Below are 26,352 nucleotides of genomic sequence, written 5' to 3' on the forward strand. Positions count from 1 at the left end.
GATAGCACTGCTTGATTCGGTGCCTGGACTGATTCAGGGGGGCGAGGCTGAACGCCTGCATACACTTTGTTCACTCTGTTTGAGTCTTAGGGATTTAGGGGAGAATACAGCCCGTACCTACACCATAGCCACACAATGAAGTATTTATGAACTTGGCGACAAGGCAAAATAAACTCATTGCGTGGTTAGAAAGGAGACAGAGGTCATAACTGGGTCTGGGCGTGGCACTGGTAGCAGGTATAGTTATAGCTGACGAGTTTACCAAATATTACGAAGGGATCTACCGGTCCTAGTCCAATAGGGGTGAAGAGGAGTGCCTGGAATATTTGAAGGATATAGCATTACCAAAACTTCCGGATGAGGACCGGGAAGCGGCGGACTCAGAATTTACGATAGAAGAAATTGAGGGTGCTGTGTGGGATCTCCAGTCAGGGAAAGTAGCGGGTCCTAATGGGTTCCCCGGGGAATTGTACAAATGTGTGGCAGGTCAACTGGAGCCGCATATGCTTAATATGTTTCGTGAGGCAAGGACCGATGAACAGTTACCTCCGGACTTGATAACGGCTACTATTGTTGTCATTCCTAAGAAGGGCAAACCGCAGGATCTCTGTAGCTCGTATCATTCAATCTCGCTCCTGAACTTCAAGGCCAAAGTACTCGCCAAAGCAATTGCAAACAGATTGACTTCATTAATGCAGTGTTTGATTCATCCGGATCAGTCCGGGTTCATACCTCACAGAAGTACTAGATTGAATCTCTGGCGATTATTTAGGGTTATGCATGTAGAACAACAGAGGCCAGATGTCCCGGCAGCACACCTCTCACTTGATGCCCATATGGAATTCAACAGTATCGAATGGCCGTACTTGTTTGCAGTCCTTGCAAAATGTCGATGTGGCCCGGGTTTCCGCAGCTGGATTGAGCTTCTTTACGCTGCCCCGTTGGCTCGTGTTTGGGTTAATGGGTCGGTGTCTAGAATTTTCTGGCTTCATAGGTGCTCTTGCCTTTACTCTTGGCGCTGGCTATTGAACCACTGGCCTCATGGGTGCGAGCAGATCCAATAGTGAGGGGGGGTGGGAAGAGTATCTCCCTGTATGCGGTTGATATCCTATTGTATGCCCATAGACCCAGACAGACTAAGTTCATAGACTTATCCATAGCATACAATCATTTGGGCAGTATTCCGGTTACTGCATCAGTTGGGATAAGTCTTTGTTATTCACCTTGGCGGGGTAGTCACCGGTGCTGACGTCGGCCTGTAAGGATCTGGTGCACAGGGACCTATTTCAATATTTAGGCATATGGATCACTAAAACGAAAGAGGCGCTTATTAGCCTGAATGTACACTCACAGCTAGAACGGTTGAAAGGGGATGTCGTTCACTGGCGGCGCTTGACAGTCTACCTTATGGGGAGAGCGGTTTTATTTAAAATGATGCCTTTACCGCGTCTTTTGTATGCCATACAAAACACCCATTCCTGATTTTTGAAGTTTTTTTCCATGCGGTTGAATCCGAATATCGGACATTAAGAAGAAACTACAGAGGGGGTGTTGGAAATGGGATCCCCGGCTGGCCAGGGCTTTCGCCAAAGTCAGTCAGAGACCACCACACCCAAGTCAGGGCAAGGGAGTTACACGCCAAGATAACCCCTACTCACCCTCTAGGTAACGTGGCGCGAGCAGCAAGGCTAAACTTGGAGGCGATGTAAGTTAAGTATTTGCACACGCACCCAGCAACAACAACCAAAGGCCCACCACAAAGGAAACTCCACACAAGGTTATATAAAAATAGCCTTTGTATTACACCAAAACACACTAGATAAAACACACACTTTACAATGTGCCAGAGGCACGGGCAGAATTTACAAGGGATATGTACAAGACAGGGCCACCTGGACCACTGTCAGGAATCAGAAGTAGCACTTTCAGAAATAGCACTTAGTACATAGAATATAGCACAAAATAGCACACAACCAGTAATTACTGGTAACCAGGATCTCACTAGCACCACCTGTACTAGGGAGAAAACAACCACCTATGTATCACAATACCTGTAGGGGTGTAAGAGGAAAACACATGATGCAATGCATAACATTCATTCAGAGGTGTAAGGGAGGAAAACACATGATGCATCCCAATACATTCAGAGGTGCATAGAAAAGTACAATTGCGCAAAACTCAGAAGTCACCACCTGTGACTGTCCCTGTGTCCCAATGTCAGGGCCTAAACGTCGCAGTTGCCCACAAAGTGCTGGGCAACTGGTGCAGGGAAAGTTAGGGCAAAGTTGGAGCCTCTCTGGGCTCAAGAACACGAACTGGCCCTCCTGAGCCTCTCTCAGGCTCTTCAACAGAATGGGCACTCGAGCCTCTCTGGGGCTCGCAACGCAAAAGGGCTGCGGCCTCTCTGGGCTCCAACACGAGGGAATGGCACCCTCAGAGCCTCTCTGGGCTCAAGGAACAAAATGGCCCCCAGGAGCCTCCTGGCTCGGGAAGAAGATGCCCCCTCTGAGCCTCTCCGGGCTCAACACAAATAAATGCCCGGGCCCCCCACAGGGCCTAGAACAATGGTGCCCCCTTCGTTGGAGTCCCCCCTCTGGGGACTCGAAAACAACTGGCACCTCGAGCCCCTCAGGACTCTAGACCCCGAAATGCCCTCAAGAGCCTCTCGTGGCTCTGACACATGTGGCGCCGTGAGCCTCGCACTGGAGGGGAGGGGCGGGCACCGTCAATGTGCCCCGACGCCCCCCTCTCCCTGAGCAGTCACCCACCGGCTGGCTGGGCTGCAGGGCGGCTCCTCTCCTCTCGTTCCGGGGCTCCAGGCACGACGCGGCAGGCTCTGCTCCTCGAGAGCTCCCGCTCCTCGGGGCTCTCTGGACACTTCTCCCTGGGCTCTCCCTCACTTTGGGAGCCTGGGGGGGACAAGGGAAGACGCCGGCTTCTCTCTTCACCGGAGCGCGGGGTGGCCTCCCGTCCGCTTCCGGTTGCCTCTCTGTCCTGCCCCCGGCCTGCCTGACTTCCGGGTCGCGGCAGCGGGGCGGGACTTCCAGTCGGCCTCTCCGGGGCCGCACTGTAATTGGTCGGCCGCCTCACCACTTCCGGGTCGCCGCGGGCAGCGCGGCGGCTCGCTTCTTAGGCAGGCAGGCGGGCTCCCATGATCCGAGGAGTGGGCTCCCTCGTGATCCAAATAAACCACGGACCTGGGCAATGCCGGGTGGGCACCGGCCTCCTAATCAATTATAAAGCGAGGTAGGCACTCGCTAGGCAGGCAAAGCGCTCCTCAGCGCTTAACAGGCAATTTACAGCGCTCCAAGCGCTATAATCAAAAACAAAGCGCTTCCAAGCGCTAGAGGGCATAAAGCGCGCTCCTAGCGCTACAAACAGGATAAAGCGCTCCCAGGTGCCCTCAGCAAGCAGGGCAGAGTGCCAGCAAGTCCCTGGGCAGGCAGGGGGGGCAAGGCTGGGCCCAGAGCCAGCTCACTGGGTCTCCAGGCAGGGAGACACCCCAAGTGGCGGTCCTCTGGCCCAGCAGCAGCAACAGCCCCCTCAGGATCCTGGAAGAGAACAACTTCAGTGGGGACACAGCCCCATTTTTATATAGTGCATTCCTTTGTTCAAGGGTGCAGAGTGGGGGCGGAACCAGTCGCAGCTGGTTCTTGAGTACTCTGTTTACCTCAACCACCCTCTCTATTCACTGGCAGGGCTTGGGTCATTAGACACACCACAGGGGGGCGGAGCCAGCATTGTGTGGGGAAAACCCAGCCCATCCAGGACACAGGTACACTCCTCCCACACATCACTCATGCTAATCTCCCACTCACCACCGGGCAGACCCATCCAGACTTCCTGGAGCCTGGCATGCCAGCCAGCTCCAGCCAATCACACGCCAGCACCCTCACAGCACACGTACAGCCATGTCTAGAAATGGCGCTTCGCTACTAGACACATACATGCTGCATACACCATCTCGCAGCATTCACTCTCACGAGTTCAAACATACCAGACTCAAGCCTGTACACCCCACGCATCAGGAACTACCAGGGACACATACAATCCCCATGCATTCCTATGGGCGGGCAGGCCTAGCTCAGCACATGCACTCAGAGTGCGCACGCACTTTCCACTGGGACACAGTGAAAGTGCGCAGAATCCAAAAATCACCATCTCCAGGTCACCATTTCAAGCAAAAAGTCTAGGGGTGAACCTGCCCTAAGGGCCAAAGTCCAACATAACCCCCTTCCAGCCAAAACGCTGGGGAGACCAATCACCACCGTGATGGACTTCCCTGCTTGGGGCGATAGAACACGGACGCAGGCCCGCAACTGCAGGGACACCCTCCTGTTCTACGCCACGGTGAACCCATGGGATTCCTTCTAAACACACTGTCTGGACCAACTGGGCTACCCCACTGGTACTCCCAAGTTGTCCGCGGCCAGGACCAGGCCCTGGGCCACCCAGGTGCCACTGGTCCATGCCAATTCGCAGAGCGGGGGGTAGTAACCCCTGGCACATAGGAGCCATTCTCCACTCTTCCTGTCTGCAAGACAGGACTAGACTGCCACTGGTTCTCCAGCCTAGGGCCTACAACCTCAGGCGGACCAGGAGTCTCAGGGAAGGCTCTCCTCCCCTTACCTCTTCTCCTAGGGTTCCTCCTCCTCCGACGAGGGGTACACCTAGAACGCCATTCCAACCCAGGGCTTATCCACTCAGGTTGCACCGGGGTCAGAGGTGGGCTCTCCCACCCTCTGCACCCCCTTCCAGAGGTCTGCCCTCTCCCACCTGGAGAAGTTCCTCTGGAAGAAGAACCGGTCAGGACACTGGTTACAGTCGTCCTACCCTTCAGGTCAGGCTGATCCTGAACCTGGCCTTCCAACCTCTGGTCTAAAACCTTCGGTGGAACAATTGCCTGGCACTCCAGGACTTCTGGGGACTCACACACAATCCCCCTGAGGCTAACAAATGTCACATCTGTTATGTGTCTGTCTGTCTGGCGCAGATCTCCCGCCCTCTGTCCACCTGACAGTGCGTGACGATCCCCCAGACCAGAAGTGGCGCCACCCGGGTCCCTCCAAGAAGATCTAGCCCAACTGGCTAGTCCCTGGTCCACTGGTGCATCCACTGGGACACTCATCCCCCAATCACTCCTCACGCTGGACTCCTGTACCCTCCCTACCGGAGCGGTACTGCCAGCCTCTAGAACCACAGGAGCTCTGTTTACAGACACTCCAGGTCCTCTACTCACTAGGAGATCTTCCTCAAGTGGACTAACAGGACAGCCTAGGTCCCCAACCTGGTGTTCCCTCAAGAAACCATCCAAGTCCTGAGGCAGGGCTTCGGGCGTCTGGGGAACCTCGGTCTCCCCCTCACTCCTGCTCCACTGAGCCAGGCAGTGAGCCCCTACACCCTCCTCGCTATCCTGGGACCTAGCTGGGCTACACTGAGCCTCCTCCACCACGCTGGGCTGGAGGATACCTGAACCACTACTTTTGGAGTCACTCACTGGGGACTCTAGAGAACCTCTGGCCTTCTCCCAGCGGTCTGCTTCCCTTGCCAGTAACTCTGGATCAGTAAATCCAATTTGCAACAGGTGTTGGCGCAACTCTGGCGAACAACCACTGAGCACCTGCTCTTTGACAATAAGATCAAACAAGACTTCAAAATCAGAGTCAGTGTGAACCTCTACCCAAGCCCACAGTGTATCACAACATTCATCCTCAAAATCTACCCAAGACTGGTGAGACAGTTTCCTACTGTCCCTGAACTTCACCCTTAACTCTTCCTCTGGGAAAACAGGTACCAGACTGGGGGAACTGGGACTGGGATTTCCTACACTGAAATCTAAATAGCTGCCACCACTGGACTCAACCCTCCCTGGGGGATCCAGAAACTCAACACTGCGCGCAGGGGATAGTCTACCCTCCAGAGCTACTTTGCCTCTGGTGGCGGCCCTCTCAGCCTCCTCTATCCTGTCCTGCGCTAAGACCCTCTCGGTCTCCAGCTGTTGCTTCTTAACCTCCAGTTGTTGCTTTCTAATGCCCAGCTGTGCCATAGCCTGGGCATGCTCCAACCTGAGCTTTTCTAAAGCCAGCTGGTGCTCCCTTTCTCTCCTCCTATGTTCCAGCTCCTCTGGGGACAGGAAAAGGGATGAGGCGCTGCCTCCTACGCTGGACCCAGCAAGGGACTCCCTACCTATGGGGTCCTCACTATCTGCTGGCGTCCCTGTGCTATCATTTTCTTCCTCCTCCTCAGACTCTTCAGGGCTCCCCTCTGACCCACCACCCTCATGGTGTGAGACCCGGGCCCTCTCCTCACTGTGCTCACGCTCCCAGTCCTCCTTCTGCCATTGGATTAGGTTACCCCTAAGTTGGGACTGGGTGTCTGACTCATTCACTGCAATGTCTCTCTCCTCGCAAAACTCTCTCAGTTCATGCAAAAACAGACCCCAGACATTAAAAGCAGACTCCATCTTGGCAAGATGCTTACAGACACGTGCAACACAGGGGACTTAACAATCTGAAGTAAGAGTACACAATTCCAAAACTTCCACAATCTCCTTATCAAAGAGAACTCATACTCATGCGTCCAGGAAAACACACCATTCACCCACACACACCCTCCCCTCGGATCGGTAAGGCAGTTTCTACCACCCCTGACTTCTCAACCTGACCAAAAGCGACACAGGTACCAAACTCTGGAAGCAGGGCGGGGGACAAATGTACTGAACACAATCAAATGACACTCTTCAGGAGAAGAAACAATGGAATTTCACCAAAAACAATAATCCCCAAAAATGTGGTCATCTAAAATGCAGAGTTTTGTGGTGCAGCCAGCTGCTACTAAGGTACAAGGCAAACACAAATCCTTATCCTCACCGCTTGCCGCCAATGTTGGAAATGGGATCCCCGGCTGGCCAGGGCTTTCGCCAAAGTCAGTCAGAGACCACCACACCCAAGTCAGGGCAAGGGAGTTACACGCCAAGATAACCCCTACTCACCCTCTAGGTAACGTGGCGCGAGCAGCAAGGCTAAACTTGGAGGCGATGTAAGTTAAGTATTTGCGCACGCACCCCAGCAACAACAACCAAAGGCCCACCACAAAGGAAACTCCACACAAGGTTATATAAAAATAGCCTTTGTATTACACCAAAACACACTAGATAAAACACACACTTTACAATGTGCCAGAGGCACGGGCAGAATTTACAAGGGATATGTACAAGACAGGGCCACCTGGACCACTGTCAGGAATCAGAAGTAGCACTTTCAGAAATAGCACTTAGTACATAGAATATAGCACAAAATAGCACACAACCAGTAATTACTGGTAACCAGGATCTCACTAGCACCACCTGTACTAGGGAGAAAACAACCACCTATGTATCACAATACCTGTAGGGGTGTAAGAGGAAAACACATGATGCAATGCATAACATTCATTCAGAGGTGTAAGGGAGGAAAACACATGATGCATCCCAATACATTCAGAGGTGCATAGAAAAGTACAATTGCGCAAAACTCAGAAGTCACCACCTGTGACTGTCCCTGTGTCCCAATGTCAGGGCCTAAACGTCGCAGTTGCCCACAAAGTGCTGGGCAACCGGTGCAGGGAAAGTTAGGGCAAAGTTGGAGCCTCTCTGGGCTCAAGAACACGAACTGGCCCTCCTGAGCCTCTCTCAGGCTCTTCAACAGAATGGGCACTCGAGCCTCTCTGGGGCTCGCAACGCAAAAGGGCTGGGGCCTCTCTGGGCTCCAACACGAGGGAATGGCACCCTCAGAGCCTCTCTGGGCTCAAGGAACAAAATGGCCCCCAGGAGCCTCCTGGCTCGGGAAGAAGATGCCCCCTCTGAGCCTCTCCGGGCTCAACACAAATAAATGCCTGGGCCCCCCACAGGGCCTAGAACAATGGTGCCCCCTTCGTTGGAGTCCCCCCTCTGGGGACTCGAAAACAACTGGCACCTCGAGCCCCTCAGGACTCTAGACCCCGAAATGCCCTCAAGAGCCTCTCGTGGCTCTGACACATGTGGCGCCGTGAGCCTCGCACTGGAGGGGAGGGGCGGGCACCGTCAATGTGCCCCGACGCCCCCCTCTCCCTGAGCAGTCACACACCGGCTGGCTGGGCTGCAGGGCGGCTCCTCTCCTCTCGTCCCGGGGCTCCAGGCACGACGCGGCAGGCTCTGCTCCTCGAGAGCTCCCGCTCCTCGGGGCTCTCTGGACACTTCTCCCTGGGCTCTCCCTCACTTTGGGAGCCTGGGGAGGACAAGGGAAGACGCCGGCTTCTCTCTTCACCGGAGCGCGGGGTGGCCTCCCGTCCGCTTCCGGTTGCCTCTCTGTCCTGCCCCCGGCCTGCCTGACTTCCGGGTCGCGGCAGCGGGGCGGGACTTCCGGTCGGCCTCTCCGGGGCCGCGCTGTAATTGGTCGGCCGCCTCACCACTTCCGGGTCGCCGCGGGCAGCGCGGCGGCTCGCTTCTTAGGCAGGCAGGCGGGCTCCCATGATCCGAGGAGTGGGCTCCCTCGTGATCCAAATAAACCACGGACCTGGGCAATGCCGGGTGGGCACCGGCCTCCTAATCAATTATAAAGCGAGGTAGGCACTCGCTAGGCAGGCAAAGCGCTCCTCAGCGCTTAACAGGCAATTTACAGCGCTCCAAGCACTATAATCAAAAACAAAGCGCTTCCAAGCGCTAGAGGGCATAAAGCGCGCTCCTAGCGCTACAAACAGGATAAAGCGCTCCCAGGTGCCCTCAGCAAGCAGGGCAGAGTGCCAGCAAGTCCCTGGGCAGGCAGGGGGGGCAAGGCTGGGCCCAGAGCCAGCTCACTGGGTCTCCAGGCAGGGAGACACCCCAAGTGGCGGTCCTCTGGCCCAGCAGCAGCAACAGCCCCCTCAGGATCCTGGAAGAGAACAACTTCAGTGGGGACACAGCCCCATTTTTATATAGTGCATTCCTTTGTTCAAGGGTGCAGAGTGGGGGCGGAACCAGTCGCAGCTGGTTCTTGAGTACTCTGTTTACCTCAACCACCCTCTCTATTCACTGGCAGGGCTTGGGTCATTAGACACACCACAGGGGGGCGGAGCCAGCATTGTGTGGGGAAAACCCAGCCCATCCAGGACACAGGTACACTCCTCCCACACATCACTCATGCTAATCTCCCACTCACCACCGGGCAGACCCATCCAGACTTCCTGGAGCCTGGCATGCCAGCCAGCTCCAGCCAATCACACGCCAGCACCCTCACAGCACACGTACAGCCATGTCTAGAAATGGCGCTTCGCTACTAGACACATACATGCTGCATACACCATCTCGCAGCATTCACTCTCACGAGTTCACACATACCAGACTCAAGCCTGTACACCCCACGCATCAGGAACTACCAGGGACACATACATTCCCCATGCATTCCTATGGGCGGGCAGGCCTAGCTCAGCACATGCACTCAGAGTGCGCACGCACTTTCCACTGGGACACAGTGAAAGTGCGCAGAATCCAAAAATCACCATCTCCAGGTCACCATTTCAAGCAAAAAGTCTAGGGGTGAACCTGCCCTAAGGGCCAAAGTCCAACAGGGGGGTTTACGAAGGAGGGCTGGCGGAACCTGATATAAGGAAGTATTATTAGGCATCATAACTGGTTAACGTCAATGGATGGGTTCTTCTCACCATTTGATGAACCGGCCTATCGGGTCAATCGTCATGCAATGGGCAGGGGTAGTTTTCTTTCAATCTTATATGGGGGAGGAAAGATGTTTTCATCTCACCCGCCCCATATGCAGTACGTGCAGTATGTGGTCATGGCCTGGCGGAAGGCTACTAAAAGGATTGGATGGGAGGCACGGCTGACTGAGCAGACACCCCTTTGGGAGGAAGATTTTTTGAGTGAGGTTAGCAGCCTGAGGGGATTCCATTGCTAGAGCAGCATTGCCATTGATCACCTGGTAGACATCTGGAAAAAGGGGAACATGATTTAGTTTGATAGTCTGCGGGTAGAATTCCAAATATCACCGACTGAGCATTTTAGTTACTTGCAGTTGAGGCACGCACTCCACTGCCACTTAAAGAAGGGAGTTTCGCTGCCGGAATGTACACCACTTGAAGACAGACTCCAACTTGACCCAATGATTGTCAAAGCAATATCCCTCACGTATAAAAAACGTATAAATAATACCCCTGACTGTTTGGAACCCCTGCGGGCGGCGTGGGAGTCGGACGTGGGTCTCCTGGAAGATGATGATTGAAATGAGGCCATGCAGAGCCCTAGAGAGATAGCTGTACGGGCCAGGTTCAGTCTGATTCAGCTCCGTATTTTACATAGATCCTACATGTCACGATCTGTGCAATACCGCATGGGCCATTGTATGTCAGCATAGTGTGTGAGGGGCTGTGGGGAAATAGCAAAGTTTTTTCATATATTGTGGGATTGTCCCAAGATTCAAACATTCTTGAGGCAGGTGGCGCAAGTAATAGCAGCGGTGGTGGGTGATCAGGTCCCGGTAGAGGCGAGATGGCGCATCCTGGGGGTGATGGGAGATATAGCCTGTCCTAAATGGGCCACAACCTGGCTGGCTCTTGCGGGAGTGGTGGCGAAGCGTAATATTGCCCGAGCATGGGGCGCCAATGCAGCCCCAACAGTGAGACTCTGGGAGAGTGATTTAGACTGGTGCTAGCGGGCTGAGCAGACAGTATACCAGAGCAGGGGATTCCCCTGTAAATGGTAGAAGATATGGGGGGCCTGGATCGCATACAGAACTGATCAGTCTACAACATAGTATAAATTGTTGAACCCTTAAGCTACACGGTTTACCTGCTGGGAGGGTGGGACACTGGGGGGTTTGAATTGCTCTGCTCTCTATGAATCTGTGTATGTCGATCTTAATACTATGTACTCTGTAATGATTCCTGAAGCAAATGTTTTGTTTTTTTGGGTTAATAAAAAAATATATTAAAAAAGTTGTATTTTATCAAGAAATATATGTACTTAAATAACTCATATGAAATTGTATTCATGCCTTAAAACAAGACTGAGCTGCTCACCTGCTGCAGGACCTGCCACACCATACAGGTGGTATCCCTTGACCCAGAAATGAGGTAGATTCCACAGAGGTCAAGAGCGAGACACGTGACAACATCTGAAAATAGATGGAAATGAAGGATACCCTAAGTCTCAGGTCATCATAAAGAACACATTATATGACAGTCAGGTAAGTATATTGGAAGTGTCACCACATAAAATTAAGTGAAGTCATGTTTGTTGCACTAGTAGCATCAAGGGACAGGCATCAGGTGAGGACTGCTTAAACTGTCAGTGAGTGTGGCATAATTAGCATCACTAGTAGAAAATTAACCAGACAGGGTAAGTTCAACATGCTTAACTATAACACACTGACAGCTGGAGGAGTGGAACACACTTCAACATGACAGACAAAATAGGAAGGATTGGTGTGAATGGAAAACAGTAATAGAAGCAGAGATGCTCCGATTAGATAATATCAGGGAAACATGTACAAAAGGATTTACGGAACATTCTGTATATGTATAGTGAAGAAAAAAAAGTTAAAGGGACATTATAGTTGGCTGTAAATATCAGTTAAAACATTCCATTTTATACAAACAACACTACATAGATCACTAAAATTGGTGAATTTAAATGGTATATGTCAATTCAGATGTTGCTGTATGTGATCAATGATGGCACAAACCATGTTATGAATGACATAATATGCGAGGTAATTAACAGTGCATGGCGAATCACAGGTTGCAGTTACTATAGGGCAAAGATTAACACAAAGAGCTCAGTCAGGATGGATATTGTCATGCACGTAGTTGGATGTGTCTGTAGCAGATGTTATGCTTATATAAGGCATCAACCAATGATTGGCAAGCCCACATGCCACTTTCTAGAAGTAACGTGAGATCTTGGCTGAACGTTTCAAGCATAGATCCAGCTTTCATTGATATTTTGTCCTGGCCACATTATGTTACCTATGTGCCTGGTGATGTGTCCTATGACTTTCCCTTTACTCAGTGAGGTGACACGTAGGCTGTTGTCCCAGTGTCCAGCACTGAAGAGCAGCTTCCCATCATGTGATACAGCCAATGTTTGCGAGGACAACTCCACACCCTGGGCGAAGGGACCATACAGGAAACGCTGCATTCTGTACAAGAGAACAAAAAAATCACACATCACTGTCTCCATCCAAGACATAATTGTACCATCCAACTCTCTGTTTCTATTTCACAGCATGTCTTCAGATTTTCTACATTCTCTCCCAGTAGGCACCATTTGGCAACATGTTTCCGGGAAATTATGTCACACAAATCTGTTATCAGGGATGATTACTTCAATTACAAATGCTTTAAGGTTCTAGCATGCCCCTCGCAAAAAAAAAAGTGACGTTAGAGTTCCCTAAAATACAAAACAAACTATCTGGTGTGTCACTGTTCCATGAATTGATATTGACTGTGTTGTATATGTTATTAGTGATTTTGGTCCATCAAAACACAGCTGAACATTTTGGAAGTCAATGAATCTATATTAACCAAATTCTAGAGTTAACAATGTGTATGCTGCTGTTGTGAATCTATCTAGGACCCTAATCAAGATATCCCCGATTCATGCCCTTATATGGTTATAACAAAACATATCCTTATAAAGGCATAGGAATCATGTCCATATCTAGTCATAGCCCATGCAGTCCAAATACGGCAAGGCTACTCCCATAGACTCCTAGAAAGTACAACGCGTTCTTTAAACAAACCAAGCATCCAGCAGCCTGGGAAATCCCCCTGCTTTTGTTTTGATTTGAACAAGAACTTCTGGAGTCCAAAAAGAACTGTTAGTTCTTAGTGACGTCTTATGTCCAACCTTACGTCAAACCCGGCACCTTTCAGGTATAAATATACCAACGTTGCCTTAAGCAAACACACAGTGGTTTGGAGCAGAGCGGCTATCTACTTGCCCGACGCCCAGCTGATGCGAGTGCCGAAGGAAGCCGACCCTCCCATTTGACGCACTGAGAGACGCTGTCTTTTCTCAAGCCGAGAAATCCAGCTCCGGTGTTTCCAGTCACCCTTGCGGGTTGCTGGGAGATCGAGTCTCGAGAGAGAGATACAAGACCTCTTTCATTCTAGAACCAAGGTACGGAGCTGACTAAACCCTTGAGAGAATTCTTGATTCAGATTCTTGGCAAAAACCAACTTAACTTAAACTGTAACTTACTTACTCCTTCCCATGTATTAGGCTTAGGTCAGGTACACCGTGGTAGGCGTATTTTAGAAGCACCACTTGAGAACGTTTAGTCAATGATTTTATGTATGTATATATGTTATCCATTTTAAAGTATCATATGGCTCAGAAACCATATCAATGCTTTTACAGTATTATTTCATAATACTCCTTTTACTGTACGCACTTCACTTCATGATAAGTATTGCAATTGTGGCAACTCATTTCTCTTGCATGAGACAGAAGACTGCTCCATAAATAACACCTTTTATTGAAAACGCCAGTCTCTCTATTTCTCTGCACTCCTGGTGAAATTAAGCATGCACGATTGACTGAGTGAAATAGTTGTCTATTGTTTTCACAAGACTCTAGAGATATACTCTTTATTCTGACGGAGAAAAGTTGTCATGTTTATATGGTTGTCAGAAACTAATCCCTTCTTGTCTAATCAACTCCTTCCTGAACATTCGAGAAAGTTTCTAGTGACCTCTGAGCTAGCTGGCAAAACTAATTAAGTCTAACATAGTCAGTAGAGACCTAGATGACCTCAGTCCTACGTCTAAACTGCTGTTTATGTTATTCCAATGCGCAGAGCCTATTGGGAATATATGAACTACACTACACTGCTAATCATTAAATGAGAGAAGTAAAGTGAAATACAGGCAAACGGAATGGAATGGATGCCAAAATATCAGCATAACAAACAACACAATAGAAAGCATGTTTGAATTACCATCAGCCACTGATGATGGCACAGGGCCACATTCCAAACCATAGTTTTTCACCAACAAAGCCCTTCTAGACAGAGACCCACCTTTTGTACAATCATAGGGTGCAAACAACAAGTACTGTATATTGAATATGTGGAATTTTAAATTAAGCTTTGTAACAGTTACAAAAAGTTCCTTAGATGTACTGCTTTTTAATCACCTGTAAATCTACACAGAAAAATACACAACAAAGTAATCTTTATTGAATCATTTGTGTTTGTAAGATATGTAGATTCTGCTATTGATTAATTATAGTAATTTATAAATTAAACGTACATTTGTAATGATTTTTTAATAATGTTTTATACATATTTTAAGAACCCCCTTGCAACTATGCTTTGTAAAGCAGGTTATTATGTGCTGTGACAAAAGGCAGCTGATGATGAGATACATGCACTTAAAATGTGCATTTTTCATGTCATGGCATTTCAGTAGGCTGTCATTTCCAAACCGACATTAGATCTTTACAGGGAGGCCTTTGATAGTGCACTTTGGAATTCAGCTTCTGAAGTGGCGTAAAAAGCTTTGTGCTTGCGCATGTTTCATGGGAACACTAAAACCCAAGGAGAAAGCTAATATTCTGTGATGAAAAAAGAACTATGGACTTCGAAAGGGAATTTCCAGCAAATAAGTTTAGCGATGAGATTTCATCAACATGTTTTTATGTCCAGGAACATTTCTACAGAAGCAGACATATTTCAATAGAGTAATAGAGTGGGTGAAAGTACTTTTTGGCTTATGAGAAGTGCAAGGCAGACTCCAGATGCTGATCATGGTCCCGGAAATTGAAATGTGTATAGATCAAACTAAAGTAATGCATTTTGTTTTCTTTAAATGAGTTCAAGGCAAACCATAAGTATTTTTAGAGGTTTAGTCAGCATTCTATTTTGCACAGATTTGATCAACTTAGCTATTCTAACTAACAAGAACAGAGTAAAGATTTATTGTTGTATTTCATGTACTCACTGCAACAGGAAAACTGGCTTACAATGTTACACACAATGAACATTTGCTTTGTCTGCTAAAAGCATCAAAGTTACTTCAAAGCTTTGAAATATACTATTCTTGAAAGTCATGAAGAGTCATATCACCAGATCTAGTTGATGTTTAACTGAGGGGGAAACTGTTTTACATAGCCAAAAGTACATTAGTGGTATATTTAGTCTATGTCGCTGCTTTAAATACTGTGCTTCTGATTATGTATGTAAGAAGTGTTTAGTATTTAGATATTTCAGTAGAAGCAATAGGAATATACGAATTCAATAATTTTTACATGTATGAATGTTACTCATCAAAGATTGACATGTGAAGTTCAGTTTATTCCCTCAAATAGTATGACAAAGTATGTACTTAATAAGATCACTATCAATGTAGGAATGGGTCTAGCTATCTCAAACACCACCTATAATCTTGCAGAGTGGAGGCAACATCAGGTAATGCATTTGTCCATGTATTCAATGTATGTATCTGTTAGATTCAGTAATGGTAAAAATATCTACAGTTTGTTGCAGTCCTTGTGTTAAGTTTGTTCGCCCTAAGTTGGCAGGGTATGCCCATACGTGGGTCCCTTACTCACTTTGCCACTGGATTCAAGATAGCCTGGCTGATGAGAGGTGTTACCCCTAAACCGGTCCCAGGATGCTTGTTTCCGGTTCAGGGAAGACCTGGCTTGGCAGTTCGGGCTGGACTGTTCCCATGAGGCACAGGGTCAAGACTGATTTGCATATAGCTTGGTCTGAACTGAGGTGGCAAAGTGAGCTAAAGAATAACGATGGATTCAACCCAGCTCTGTGACTGGGGGTGAGTGTCTGAAAAGTTTCAGTGCCCCATCCATCATCTCCTTGTTGTTGCCAGTTAGGTCAACTGATCCTTTGGAAACTAAGAGAGTAAGAGAATGAGCTCCATTAACAGTAAAACTTGCATTGGTAGACAAGGATATCTACTTCAGCAGAAAATATTTTCTGTTGAGCGAAGAGTTTAGACTGCTATTTATGTCGTTCTTTCATCTTTGCTTCACTCCCTCTTAGCTGTTTTGTTTTGCTTTCTGTGTTATCCTCAAGGTCTACCTTGGTCTAAACCCTGTGCCACCTCCTTTATCCTTCAAATGGTCTTTTCATCCATGAAGCGCCAGGTTTCAAAGAACACTGAATAATCTCACAGTAAATGTTAAGTTATGCACCTGTGCATTGCGTTCCACATACCTACTCCAGCTTTTAACCTTTATCATCTCCAAAAAAGACCTAGAAGTTATTTGTATTCAACATTAAGTTCCTTTACATGTTTTACAGCTCCACACAATAAATGTGCACAGTGGAACCCTCACTGTATGCAAACCCATTTGCTAATACTGGCTAATTTATTTTTGTAGTAATTTCTTGAATACAAGATTCTTTAACATGCTTTCTGTATGTGCTATTCTTCCCATGGGTACGTACAGCATTAAGACACTTTCTTTAGTCTTTATTGATGCACTATGACATTGAAAAAAGATTTAGAAACATTTTTGGCTGGAACAATTTGCCTCTTCCAACCCCTAAGAAGACAGGAGATAGAACAGTATTTACCGATGATTGTTCAAACAATCTATTTTCTCGAAGCAAGAATTTTCATAAGTGTATCTCATTTTAACTTGGATTTTCCCAACTGGAAAAGAAAACGTTTACAGAAAGAGAAGGAGCAGAGATAGTTTGTTTGTATATTGATATATATATCTACCCAATGCAAATAACTAAAAGCAATTAACCTATAACCAGGTTTTGAACTAGGTATGCATTCTAATGCTGGACAACTGAACTTTCTGATTTTGTTTACTAAGGCATTGTATCCCACAATTCTGAACATCATATATTTGCTATAATGGCATGCTGATTAATATACACAGGAGATTATAGGTGTTGGTGATCATAATATTCTCAGGTTCTCTATAGCATAACTGATAGGGATGTAAAAGAATGAAGATGTCAGAATCCATTGTTCATAGTTTTTTCTCATTAGCACTAACTGTAGCATAAACCTTCCTCCAGAAACTTATCAGATCACTTAAGGGTCATTGGGGTACCATAACCTAAAGAATTGCAGTGACCAGGGTACGCTGTCACTTGGATAGCAATGAGATCTTTTTATCTACGTTCTAATATAGGTGCTAAAGTTGTGTAGAGAGTGGTAGCAATGGAGGCTTAGGATTGAGAGGTATGTTAGGTTGAAAATAAAATTGAGATTTGAATTTTTTTGAGGTGTGTATTTTCACAAATGTTACATATGTCATAGTACTGATTGATAACCCTTTATCAAAATCTGTATGTTGTTGTGTTGCATTAGTTTCGAAATATTCAAGTTCTGTTAATAGTGGACTTTTCCATTTGCAGAATATATTGAATGACCAGCAGAGGCAGTGTTGCAGAAGAAAATTTCTCGGAGTTGCTGAGACCACCCACCAAAAAAAGTTTCTGTTCTTTATGTATGGGTTTTAAAAATCTTAATGGAATTTAAAGAAAGTCATACCATTTATTTAGGAGTACTACATATGTTGGCATTACTATAAAATAGCTAATATCTTGGGCCAAAAATCATTAAATAATATCCTAAATAACTCTTAACTAATAACTAATAATCCCAATATTGTATGTCCTACCTTATTTCAAATGGAGCCTTTTGGACACAATGCCCCAGTTTATGCTAAATTCCTTTTGCAGAAGTGAAATGAAATTCTGAAATGATGCGACAGTTTCACACCAGGCTTTACGTAAAATGGCTAAGTGGATGTATTGTATCTCTCCGTTTAGAAATGGGAGTAAAAATTGACCTTCGTGTGTGTACATTTTAAAGAGTTCTAAATTTTTTGCAATCCACATCACTCTTTATAGATTTTATTTCCAGGGATTTTGTATTGTTTACCAGAGAGATGTTCCAGTATCACAACAATAATGGCAGAGTAGCCCCTGGTGGCACGCCACAGCTAATTTCACTCATTTGAGCATCAAAATATGCAGTACAGCAGTAACAGTACAATTGTGGCAGACTCCAGCATATCCATTTTATGTTGGAAATGTCATCATTCACTGTTTGTTTTTCTCCCGTAAAGCATGCTGCTGCTCTTTCCAGCACAAGCAGTCACACAGTTTATCGGAAGCCCTGTTTGTGCCTGCCAATAGAGGTATGTATGCTGACCCAGGTCAATTCTGATTAAATATGTTGAATATTCTTCATGCAATATGGAGCATAAACGAGTGAGACTCTCAGGTAACAACTTCTCATTGTTATCAACAGTATTGGCCAATTCACAACCTGCGCATGTTAGACAAAATTGCACTTTGTGATAGTTACCTGATGTTTGAGATGGTGGGATCCTTGGTGAAGCTGAAATAGTTGGAGATATTTTTATCATACGGTAACCACCCATGGGTTCCCAGCAAGCCATTTGCACTAACAGTGACCTGGGATGAGAGAGAAACAATAATAAAATGGGGACGAGAGGAGTACATGTTACTCTTTTGAGTGGGCCATCCACCCAATGAGTCTTCCTACCAGTTTAAACTAATACCTTTAACATCAATTGGTAATGTGTTACTAGATGAATATGCACCACACAGTACCCCACAGATCCGGTTTTGCATTCTCCTGGAGCAGAAGTTCTTTTAGAGCTAGAAATGTATTTTAGAACTAGTGGGGGATAATTGGAATGCAGGATCCTTCTTTAAGGTGGTGGCACATTAGTGCCACAGGCCAACATCTGGTCATCTCTAGTTATGATGCAAGTGGGTAGCAATGGGCTATCAGTGCAGTGTCAGATCGCTAGTGGAAGCATCAAGCAGGTGATTGCATCTTGACGCTGCTTCGCACACTTTATATTGATTGCTAGAGACAAATGTTGCCAAGTGCAGTATAAGGGTTGTATAGACAGCTTCTTCCAACAATGTACAGGAGTAATACGGACAATCTGAGTGTAAGAGACAGCACCCAGTTGCAAAAGACTGTGGTGATGTGCAAGGACACTATTGGTGTGCAAGCAGGGCCGGACTGCTAGGGCGGGTTTGCTTTCCCAATTACGCCAGACGAGCCCTTGGACCAATGCTGCTGCGGTTTTGTTACAAGGGGCCAATTTTGCAGCACTTTAAAAATTCCCCCCAGTAACAAAAATGTCCTCCACCAGTTGAAAACTGCTGCCCACCCTTCCAGCTCACCAGGGAAACACCTGGTGCCTGCTACGACCAGTCCAGCCCTGTGTGCAAGGGCAGTCTCAGTGTGCTAACAGAGAGGCAGACCTCAGTGATTAAAGTGAGAGGCAAACAGAAATGAGCAGAGAATGGTTGCTAGCACTCACATGGCAGTAGTGGGATGATAGAGGTAGGGTGGAGTGGTGGAAGGTACCTCTTACATGTCCTACAGTGGATTAACTCAAGTATTGAATTTCCATCCAGGATGCTTTGAAACTTACCAGCACATCTGGGGATCCCTGGGTGATGAAGGAGTGTGCCTGGTTTTTAGGGACCACAGCTTTCACCAGGGGCTCTCCATCCATCATTCCCTGAAAAAGATTGTCACAATAATATATTTTAATTAGCATATACTTATTGTGTATTGTGACTAAAGCAATATAATAATAGAATATTCAATTGAGCATTCATAGAGTACAAACCTTCTCTACACATCCAACTCTAAGCTACCCCTGTGCTTGATGCTTGCAGAGATTGGAAGAAAATGCATGTGCAAATGGACACAAGGAGCTTGCACATGAGTAAATGGGGAAGTGTTGAAAAAACTAAACTGCATGTATGTTGGATCTCACGCTGTGGCAGGCCCTAGGTCGCAGCGCAGTAGTGAAGGCACACAGACACCAGTAACTCTGTGTGGGCTTGAAGTCATGAGCAACCTTCGCCCGTTTATTTATGCTCTCTAGCCACGCCTGGCCAGAGTGTGCTACATTGTGTGCTGGCCCTTCCGGGCTAAGGGGTAATGGGGAGAATCCATATGGCACCATCTAGACTGCTACACCCCTTTTCAAGTCAGTATTCAAAACAGCAAAACAAAAATGAACACATGAAGTCTGTGAGTCTTTGACTTGGCTTGGGATTTGGTCGGAGGTTATATCTTGATGGGGGTACTATGCTGACAATCCAGAACACCACTTGGCTTCGCTGGGTGCATGGTCGTGGTTGTCTTAGTGCCAGTGACCCTAGGAGAAGACGGTTCAGACACAGTTGATTCTCGTCCTTGGCTGAAGAAGCTTTCTTCTGCAGTGGCTGCGGATCCGGGCATGGATCGCGACATCAACTTTGTGGCGTCAGGGCTTGGTATCCTCCGAAACCAGGATACATTCTGTGTGATTGCTTCCTCACCTCGTTGAACTGTGATAGCGGTGCTGTAGGTTGACAATACAGTCCACTGAGCAGGTTCACAGTTTGTGCGAAACTTACATCCGCCACGCAGGTTCCGCAACAGGACAAGACTCCCTGGGGTTATGACCAGGATCTTGGCTTTTCTCTTCCCGCTAGCTTCTTTCATTGTTTATTGTTCACCATGTCTGGGTACCAGCAGGGTCATAGGGTTCTGGAACCCAACTGCTCGCTGTGGAATGATTTCCCAATGGGGTCCGACTAACATCAGGGACCAGGGTGACCTCTGCATCGTAGAATGTGGGGTGCTTCGATAATCTCGTAGGAATCTGTGAACAGCAGGTTCTGGGTCTGATTGTTTTGACACAGTAATGCAGATAATCTTGTTCAGTGTCGCAAAAGCGTTCCACCTCCCCATTGGCTTGTGGCCATTGGGGAGTGATGCGATGATGGTGACTCAGATTGACTCAAGCATGTTCTTAAACTCAGCCCCTTGAAATGGGGGTCAATTAGCGGTTTTGATCTCTTGGGGTAATGCAAATAGTGTGAATGTTTTTTCCAGAACTGGATGGAGATGCACAAATGCAGTAGATGCAGTTACTTCCGTCCCGAAAACTGCCAAAATCATTGCAGGTTCATCGGTTATTACAGGAGCAGGGTGTTCTTGACCGCTAGTTAGTTGGCAAGGCGGGAAATTCCTCACTAGAGCGTCTACTGCAGCTTCTAGTCCAGGGAACCACACCTTCTCTCTCATCCTTGATTTCATTCTGGTGGCTCCTTGGTGGCCTTCGTGAGCAAGGAGCGTGGCTCATTCGTGGAGGCTTGTGGGGACGACAATTCAGAATCCTTTTAGCACTACTCCTTCAGGGGCGATGCTCAGCTCTTCTCTCACCTTCCAGAATTTGCCAAGGCGGTCTCGGTTGGCCCCGTCCCAGCCGTTGGGATCCCTTCTGAATAGACTCCAGCACAGATTCTGTGCTCATGAAGGTGCTAGTTTGGTCTTTGATCTCATCCATAGTCAGAGCTCTTGGGCAGGCCCATTGAGATATCATGTAAATGTATTCTTCCGTCTTTTGCTCTTGTTTTCCCCTGGCTTCAGTCGCCTCGGGGGGATGTCGTGATAGAAAGTCTGTAGGGTTTTTTGCACCTGGTCGGTACACCACTTCCATTTGGTACTGTTGTAATTGTATTGCCCAGCGTTCAATCCCTGGTGGTGGATGCGGTGCCTACTTAATTGCCGGTGCCTCTCTCTCAATCTGGGGTTAGCGAGCTTCCGTTGGTGTGAGGGCCTTGCTCGCAAACGCCAGTGGAGCCCATTTCCCTGGCTCTATTTCTTGGGTCAGGAGAGCTTCGAGCCCTACAGGGCTGGCATCCACCAGGATTTCAGTACTCCTAGTAGTGTCAAAATACACCATGGTTGTTTTTCCCAGAAGCGCCGCCTTGATTTTCTGGAATGCTTGTTCCTCTTCCTAGTCCCACTTCCAGCTGGCATTCTTCTTCGTCAGAGCCCTTAGGTGTTCAACCAGTGTGGCCAGGTTGGGTATGAGCCACCCGCAGTAGGTGGCCATCCCGAGAAAGCTGCAGGTTTTCAATGATGTTGTGGGGGCAGGCGCTTGTTGGATGGCATGTGATTTGCGCGGGTCTACCTTGACTCCGTCTTGGTTGAATGCTTATCCAAAGAATTCTATGGACTTCTGGAAAAACAAGAACTTTTCCTGATGGAGGGTGACCCCATGGTTGGCAAGGCGTTGGAGCGTTGCTTTGAGGTGGCGGTGGTGTTCCTCAATGGTGGCGGAATGTATTAAGATGTCATCACTGACATTAAGCACCCTTTGGAGACCTGGCAATAGTTCACAAACCATGTTCTGAAATATCTCCGCTGCTGAGGAGATTCCGAAGTTCAGCGCAGGCTGATGTGGGTTGAAAAAGTTGGTATCTATCTTCTCTCCTCCACCAGCCTCAACCGATGGTACCCCACGTTGAGGTCCGGCTTAGAGAGCCACTGGGATCTGTTTAAGACAGCCAGTATATCGGTGACTGTCGGGGTTAAGTGTCTCTTATGTGTCTGTTTGATTGCTTGTCAGGTGCATGTCAATGCATAATCTGATTTTCCCTGGCTGTTTAGGCTTCTCCGCTATCACCATGGGTGAGACCCATGAGATGGCCCGGTGATCTTTTCCTTGATGTTCGAGGTCTAGAAGCTCTTGTTCGACGAGGGGTCTGAGATGAAAGGGTTTTCGTTGATGGTGCAGAGCAACAAGTTTGACCGCCTTAGAATGTGTCTAGAGACCCCCGATAAAACTACACATCGATAAGCCTCTGAATAGTTGTGGAAACATGTCTAGGATGTCTTCTGTTTGTAGGGTCTTGACGGCGTTGGCGAAGATGATTAGGCGGAGATCTTCGGCTGAGTGGCTTCCTACTAGGTTGTTGGCCTCCATGTCGACCACATGAAACACTGTTGTGACCTCACGGTTTTCCAATTTCACTTGTACCACTATCTTGCCTTTGAGGGGTAGAGGTATTTGACTGCCATAGGTAAGGATTCTCACATGTGACGGGACTAGTATGGGTCTTGGACATGTGGTGTCAACAGTACAAACGCCTATGACATTGACAAACGCTCCAGTGTCAATCAGGGCGGTGATGTGAGATCCGACGATCTCAATGGTAGAGGTGGGTTGGGGGCACCTCTTCCGCTTGAGGGCGCTAGCGAATTATATGAGGTGGCATTCGCCTTCTTCATCGGTGGAGGAGTCTTCTCGGTACTGCCATGCTTGTACTGCTGTCTTGGATGTCTTTGGACTTTCATGGTCTTCTAGTGACAGATGTCTCACTGATTTGGATGGTGATCTCCTTCATCAGGCGCCTCGATTCTGTGGTCCTCCTCTGCAAGCCACTGCGCAATGGTTGGGTTGCCACATTTTGAGCACGTCCTGCCTTACGTGGGGCATTCTTCTTGGTGGTGTTCTTCCCTTCCACATTATCCGCACTGCGCCTCGTGCGTACTCCTGCTCGTCCATCTCCTTCGAGCACCTCGGGTCAGTGTGCGTACAGCATCCACTCTTTCACTTTTGATGGTTACAGGTTTTTTCACCTTGTTGCGTCATGGCCATGTCCATCGCAGTTGCCCTGGAATCCGACAGATCGTGGAATCGCACCATTATGAGAATATCTTTAAGGGTGATGCCAGTTTGCCGCAGGATAAGTGTCAGGAGGTTCTTGTTTCGACACCCTTGTATTAGCTGGGTCCTTACTTCCTTGTTCTGGTCGTCGGCTGTACATTTGCTGGCCAGTTCTCTGAGTCGCGCATGAAACGCATCCATTGATTTGCCTTCTCTCTTCCGCGCTTGGCATAGCTTAAATCGTTCATAATCAGGGTTGAGTTGAGGATTGAAATGAGCGTTTAGAGCTGCCACTGCGACATTGTAGTCGTTGGGTGAACTGGCGTTAGGTAGGTGAGAAAATAGCTTGTATATCTTCTCCCCCGCAAAGTGCAGTAACAGCGACCGTTTACCTGCCCCATCTGTTTTCACGCGTCGCTGTGAAATAATTGTCCAGCCTGCTGATCCAGGCGGTCCACTGAGGGAAAGCGGTGGCCAGGTCAATGAGTTCACTGAATGGAGGCAGGGCATTGATTAGTGAATGTTGTGCCGTCTGTTGGGCGACTGGTGGCTCCCCTTGCAGGCTGGGTGGTTGTGGTGCCGCTTGACCAGCTTCGTTATCCATCTTGCTGTGTGCGCCCTGAGGATTGGGCCACTCTGGTGCTTACTTTTGGTGATGCGTGGCACTCTGGGTGTATTTGCCTTGAGAACTGCTTCTACTGTGTCCTTGTCAATGGTGAACTTCATTTAATGTCTTGTCCTTCTATTTAGTTTTCCTCTTGGTCTTCTACCAGGCATGCAATGTGTGGGAGGAACTGTTCCCTTCTTTTTCTGCTGTTTTTTCCCTCTCTCTCTCTTTTCACTATCCCACGATACCAGGGCAGGGCTGCACCAGCCTGCAGGGGGGCCGTGAACCCTCTATCGCACGAATGCCTCAGGAGAGCAGGAGTGGCACTGCGGGAGCGGAATGATGCTGCTGGTGGTATGATCATGCCGCATGGGAGGCATGCGCACACCTCACCACTCGACGTGGGCTACCACCGGGGCCTTACCGGAAGCACCAGCATCACAGGAGGGCACGTGGGACGATGCAGCACGTAGGTAGGCGTGTGAGCAGGTTTGTACCTCGGGAGCCAGTTGCAGCGGGAGCAAGGATCAGGCCATCATGGAAACACGCGCTTCTCAATCAGCACGTTGGTGCCAGTTTTGACTGTTTAGAAAAAAAAATCCACCATGTCTTTTGGCTTATCCGATAATAAATTAGTGGTAGAAATTAAATCCAATGTGTAGGAAAGTAGGATCTGCTTCTTATAGTTACCCCCACTTTTTGCTGATGTATCACTGTTTTTGGCATAGTCTGACTAGGATTCTGCTATCCAGGACCCCAGTCTATCTGCTTTCTCCCTTAAATTGCAAGTATGTACTTAAGGGTACCCCAGTAACGAATCTGGAGTGTATTTTCCATTTTGACCCATAATGAAGTGGCATGCTTCTATGATGGATAACCAAATTAACACCTTGAAAGAGGACTTGCATATTTGAGATATTCAGAAGAGAAGACAAATTACCTCAGCAAAGAAGGATTTCAGCTCCCCAAGGTTTTCAAAGACACTGGGGGAATAGGTATCCAGACGGGCCAATCGTCTAGCAGCATGCAAAGCAGAGAGACGTGCAGGGTGCGGCTCCTTTGGGGGTAAACACATTAGAATAGCTTAGTACAAACAGTAAATATATGGTTGATGTTTATATAGGCCCCAGTTTGTAGCAATGCTAGATAACAAAACCATTAATGTCCTCTAGATATGACTGTACAAAAGAGGCCCACAAAGCACAAAGTGGCAACAAATAAATCAGATTTCTGTCATTCTGATAAATAAGTGGATTAACATTGCCCTACCGAACCCTCACTAACAAATCCGGCCTGAAATATTAGTTCATATTGAAATTTTCATTATCAAGTATGACAAATTTAAGGCATATTTCTGTTAAATGGTTTCATCATGGTTACATAATGAGGGTAGACCCCCAAGCTCTCTTCTATCTCTCTAGTTCATAACTCCTCATTCTCCATTCACGAAGCCCTTCTCTTCCTTTGCTACCATGTGTTATTTTCTTTTTCGGTGGGAAGAGAAGAGGACTTGTTAGTTACACACCATGCACATTCATGTTTTGTACAAACCTCTCTCCTACTTTGCCCCTGCTTCCCTTTCCTGCTATGCATTCGTTTAGTTATGAGAATGAACACGGTTTGCCTCTCTCTTCTGCTGCCATCTCCTTCCATTTTATTTCTTGCTCTACCTTACATATTTTGCCCCATGAGCCTCCATCTGGCCAGAACATAGTAGACATAGAAAATGGTCTACTCTGGCTTTTTTTTACATTTTAATTATGCACTATTCTGTCCTCCAGACCCACTTTAAAAGTTATTTTTTCAATTAGCCTTTAAATTCCAGCCTTGTTAAAAAATCTAAAATTATTGAGCCTTTTTTACATTTATCTTTAAGCTAGAACTAGTACTATTTTGTTCAAAAATGTCAGTTTGGCAAAAGATCAATATGATCTTTTGTCAAATTGACATTTTGAGATTCATCATTCTCAGGGTCACCAGACATTTTTTACTACATGGTCATTTGCCAAGTTGACATAAGTAAAACATAGCAGCCTGGCTAGCCCCTTCCCTTTAGATTACATTATTTACAATTAATATTAGCATAACACAACATAGCAACAACATAATACATCAAACTAGTGCAATATGTCAAACTGTACTTCCAAAATCCATCAGACTATTACTAGCCTATTGAACAAATCCAACTGAACTTAGCAAGTGAAACATTTACTGCATGTGAGTTAGATGTGTAACCACTGCTCTCTGAATAACAGCAATATAAATACACCTATCCAGTTTTTTTCCTACAATGCCCTTAAGG

At 47.3% G+C, this 26,352-nt stretch overlaps 1 protein-coding gene across 1 annotated transcript in view; it reads right to left on the bottom strand.

Annotated features, from left to right (window-relative positions):
- The window catches only part of NBEAL2 (neurobeachin like 2), a 682,983-nt gene that overhangs the window by 50,173 nt on the left and 606,458 nt on the right, over positions 1-26,352 (bottom strand). Inside the window, exons 46-50 of the mRNA XM_078662556.1 lie at positions 24,991-25,107; positions 19,421-19,510; positions 18,310-18,419; positions 11,974-12,146; positions 11,026-11,120 (exon numbers count right to left, since the gene is read on the bottom strand). Coding sequence (XP_078518682.1) covers positions 11,026-11,120; positions 11,974-12,146; positions 18,310-18,419; positions 19,421-19,510; positions 24,991-25,107 — 585 coding nt within the window. The remainder of the gene's footprint in view (positions 1-11,025; positions 11,121-11,973; positions 12,147-18,309; positions 18,420-19,420; positions 19,511-24,990; positions 25,108-26,352) is intronic.

The sequence above is a fragment of the Lissotriton helveticus genome, chromosome 10, assembly GCF_964261635.1.
Source record: "Lissotriton helveticus chromosome 10, aLisHel1.1, whole genome shotgun sequence".
In the NCBI taxonomy this organism is placed as follows: domain Eukaryota; kingdom Metazoa; phylum Chordata; class Amphibia; order Caudata; family Salamandridae; genus Lissotriton; species Lissotriton helveticus.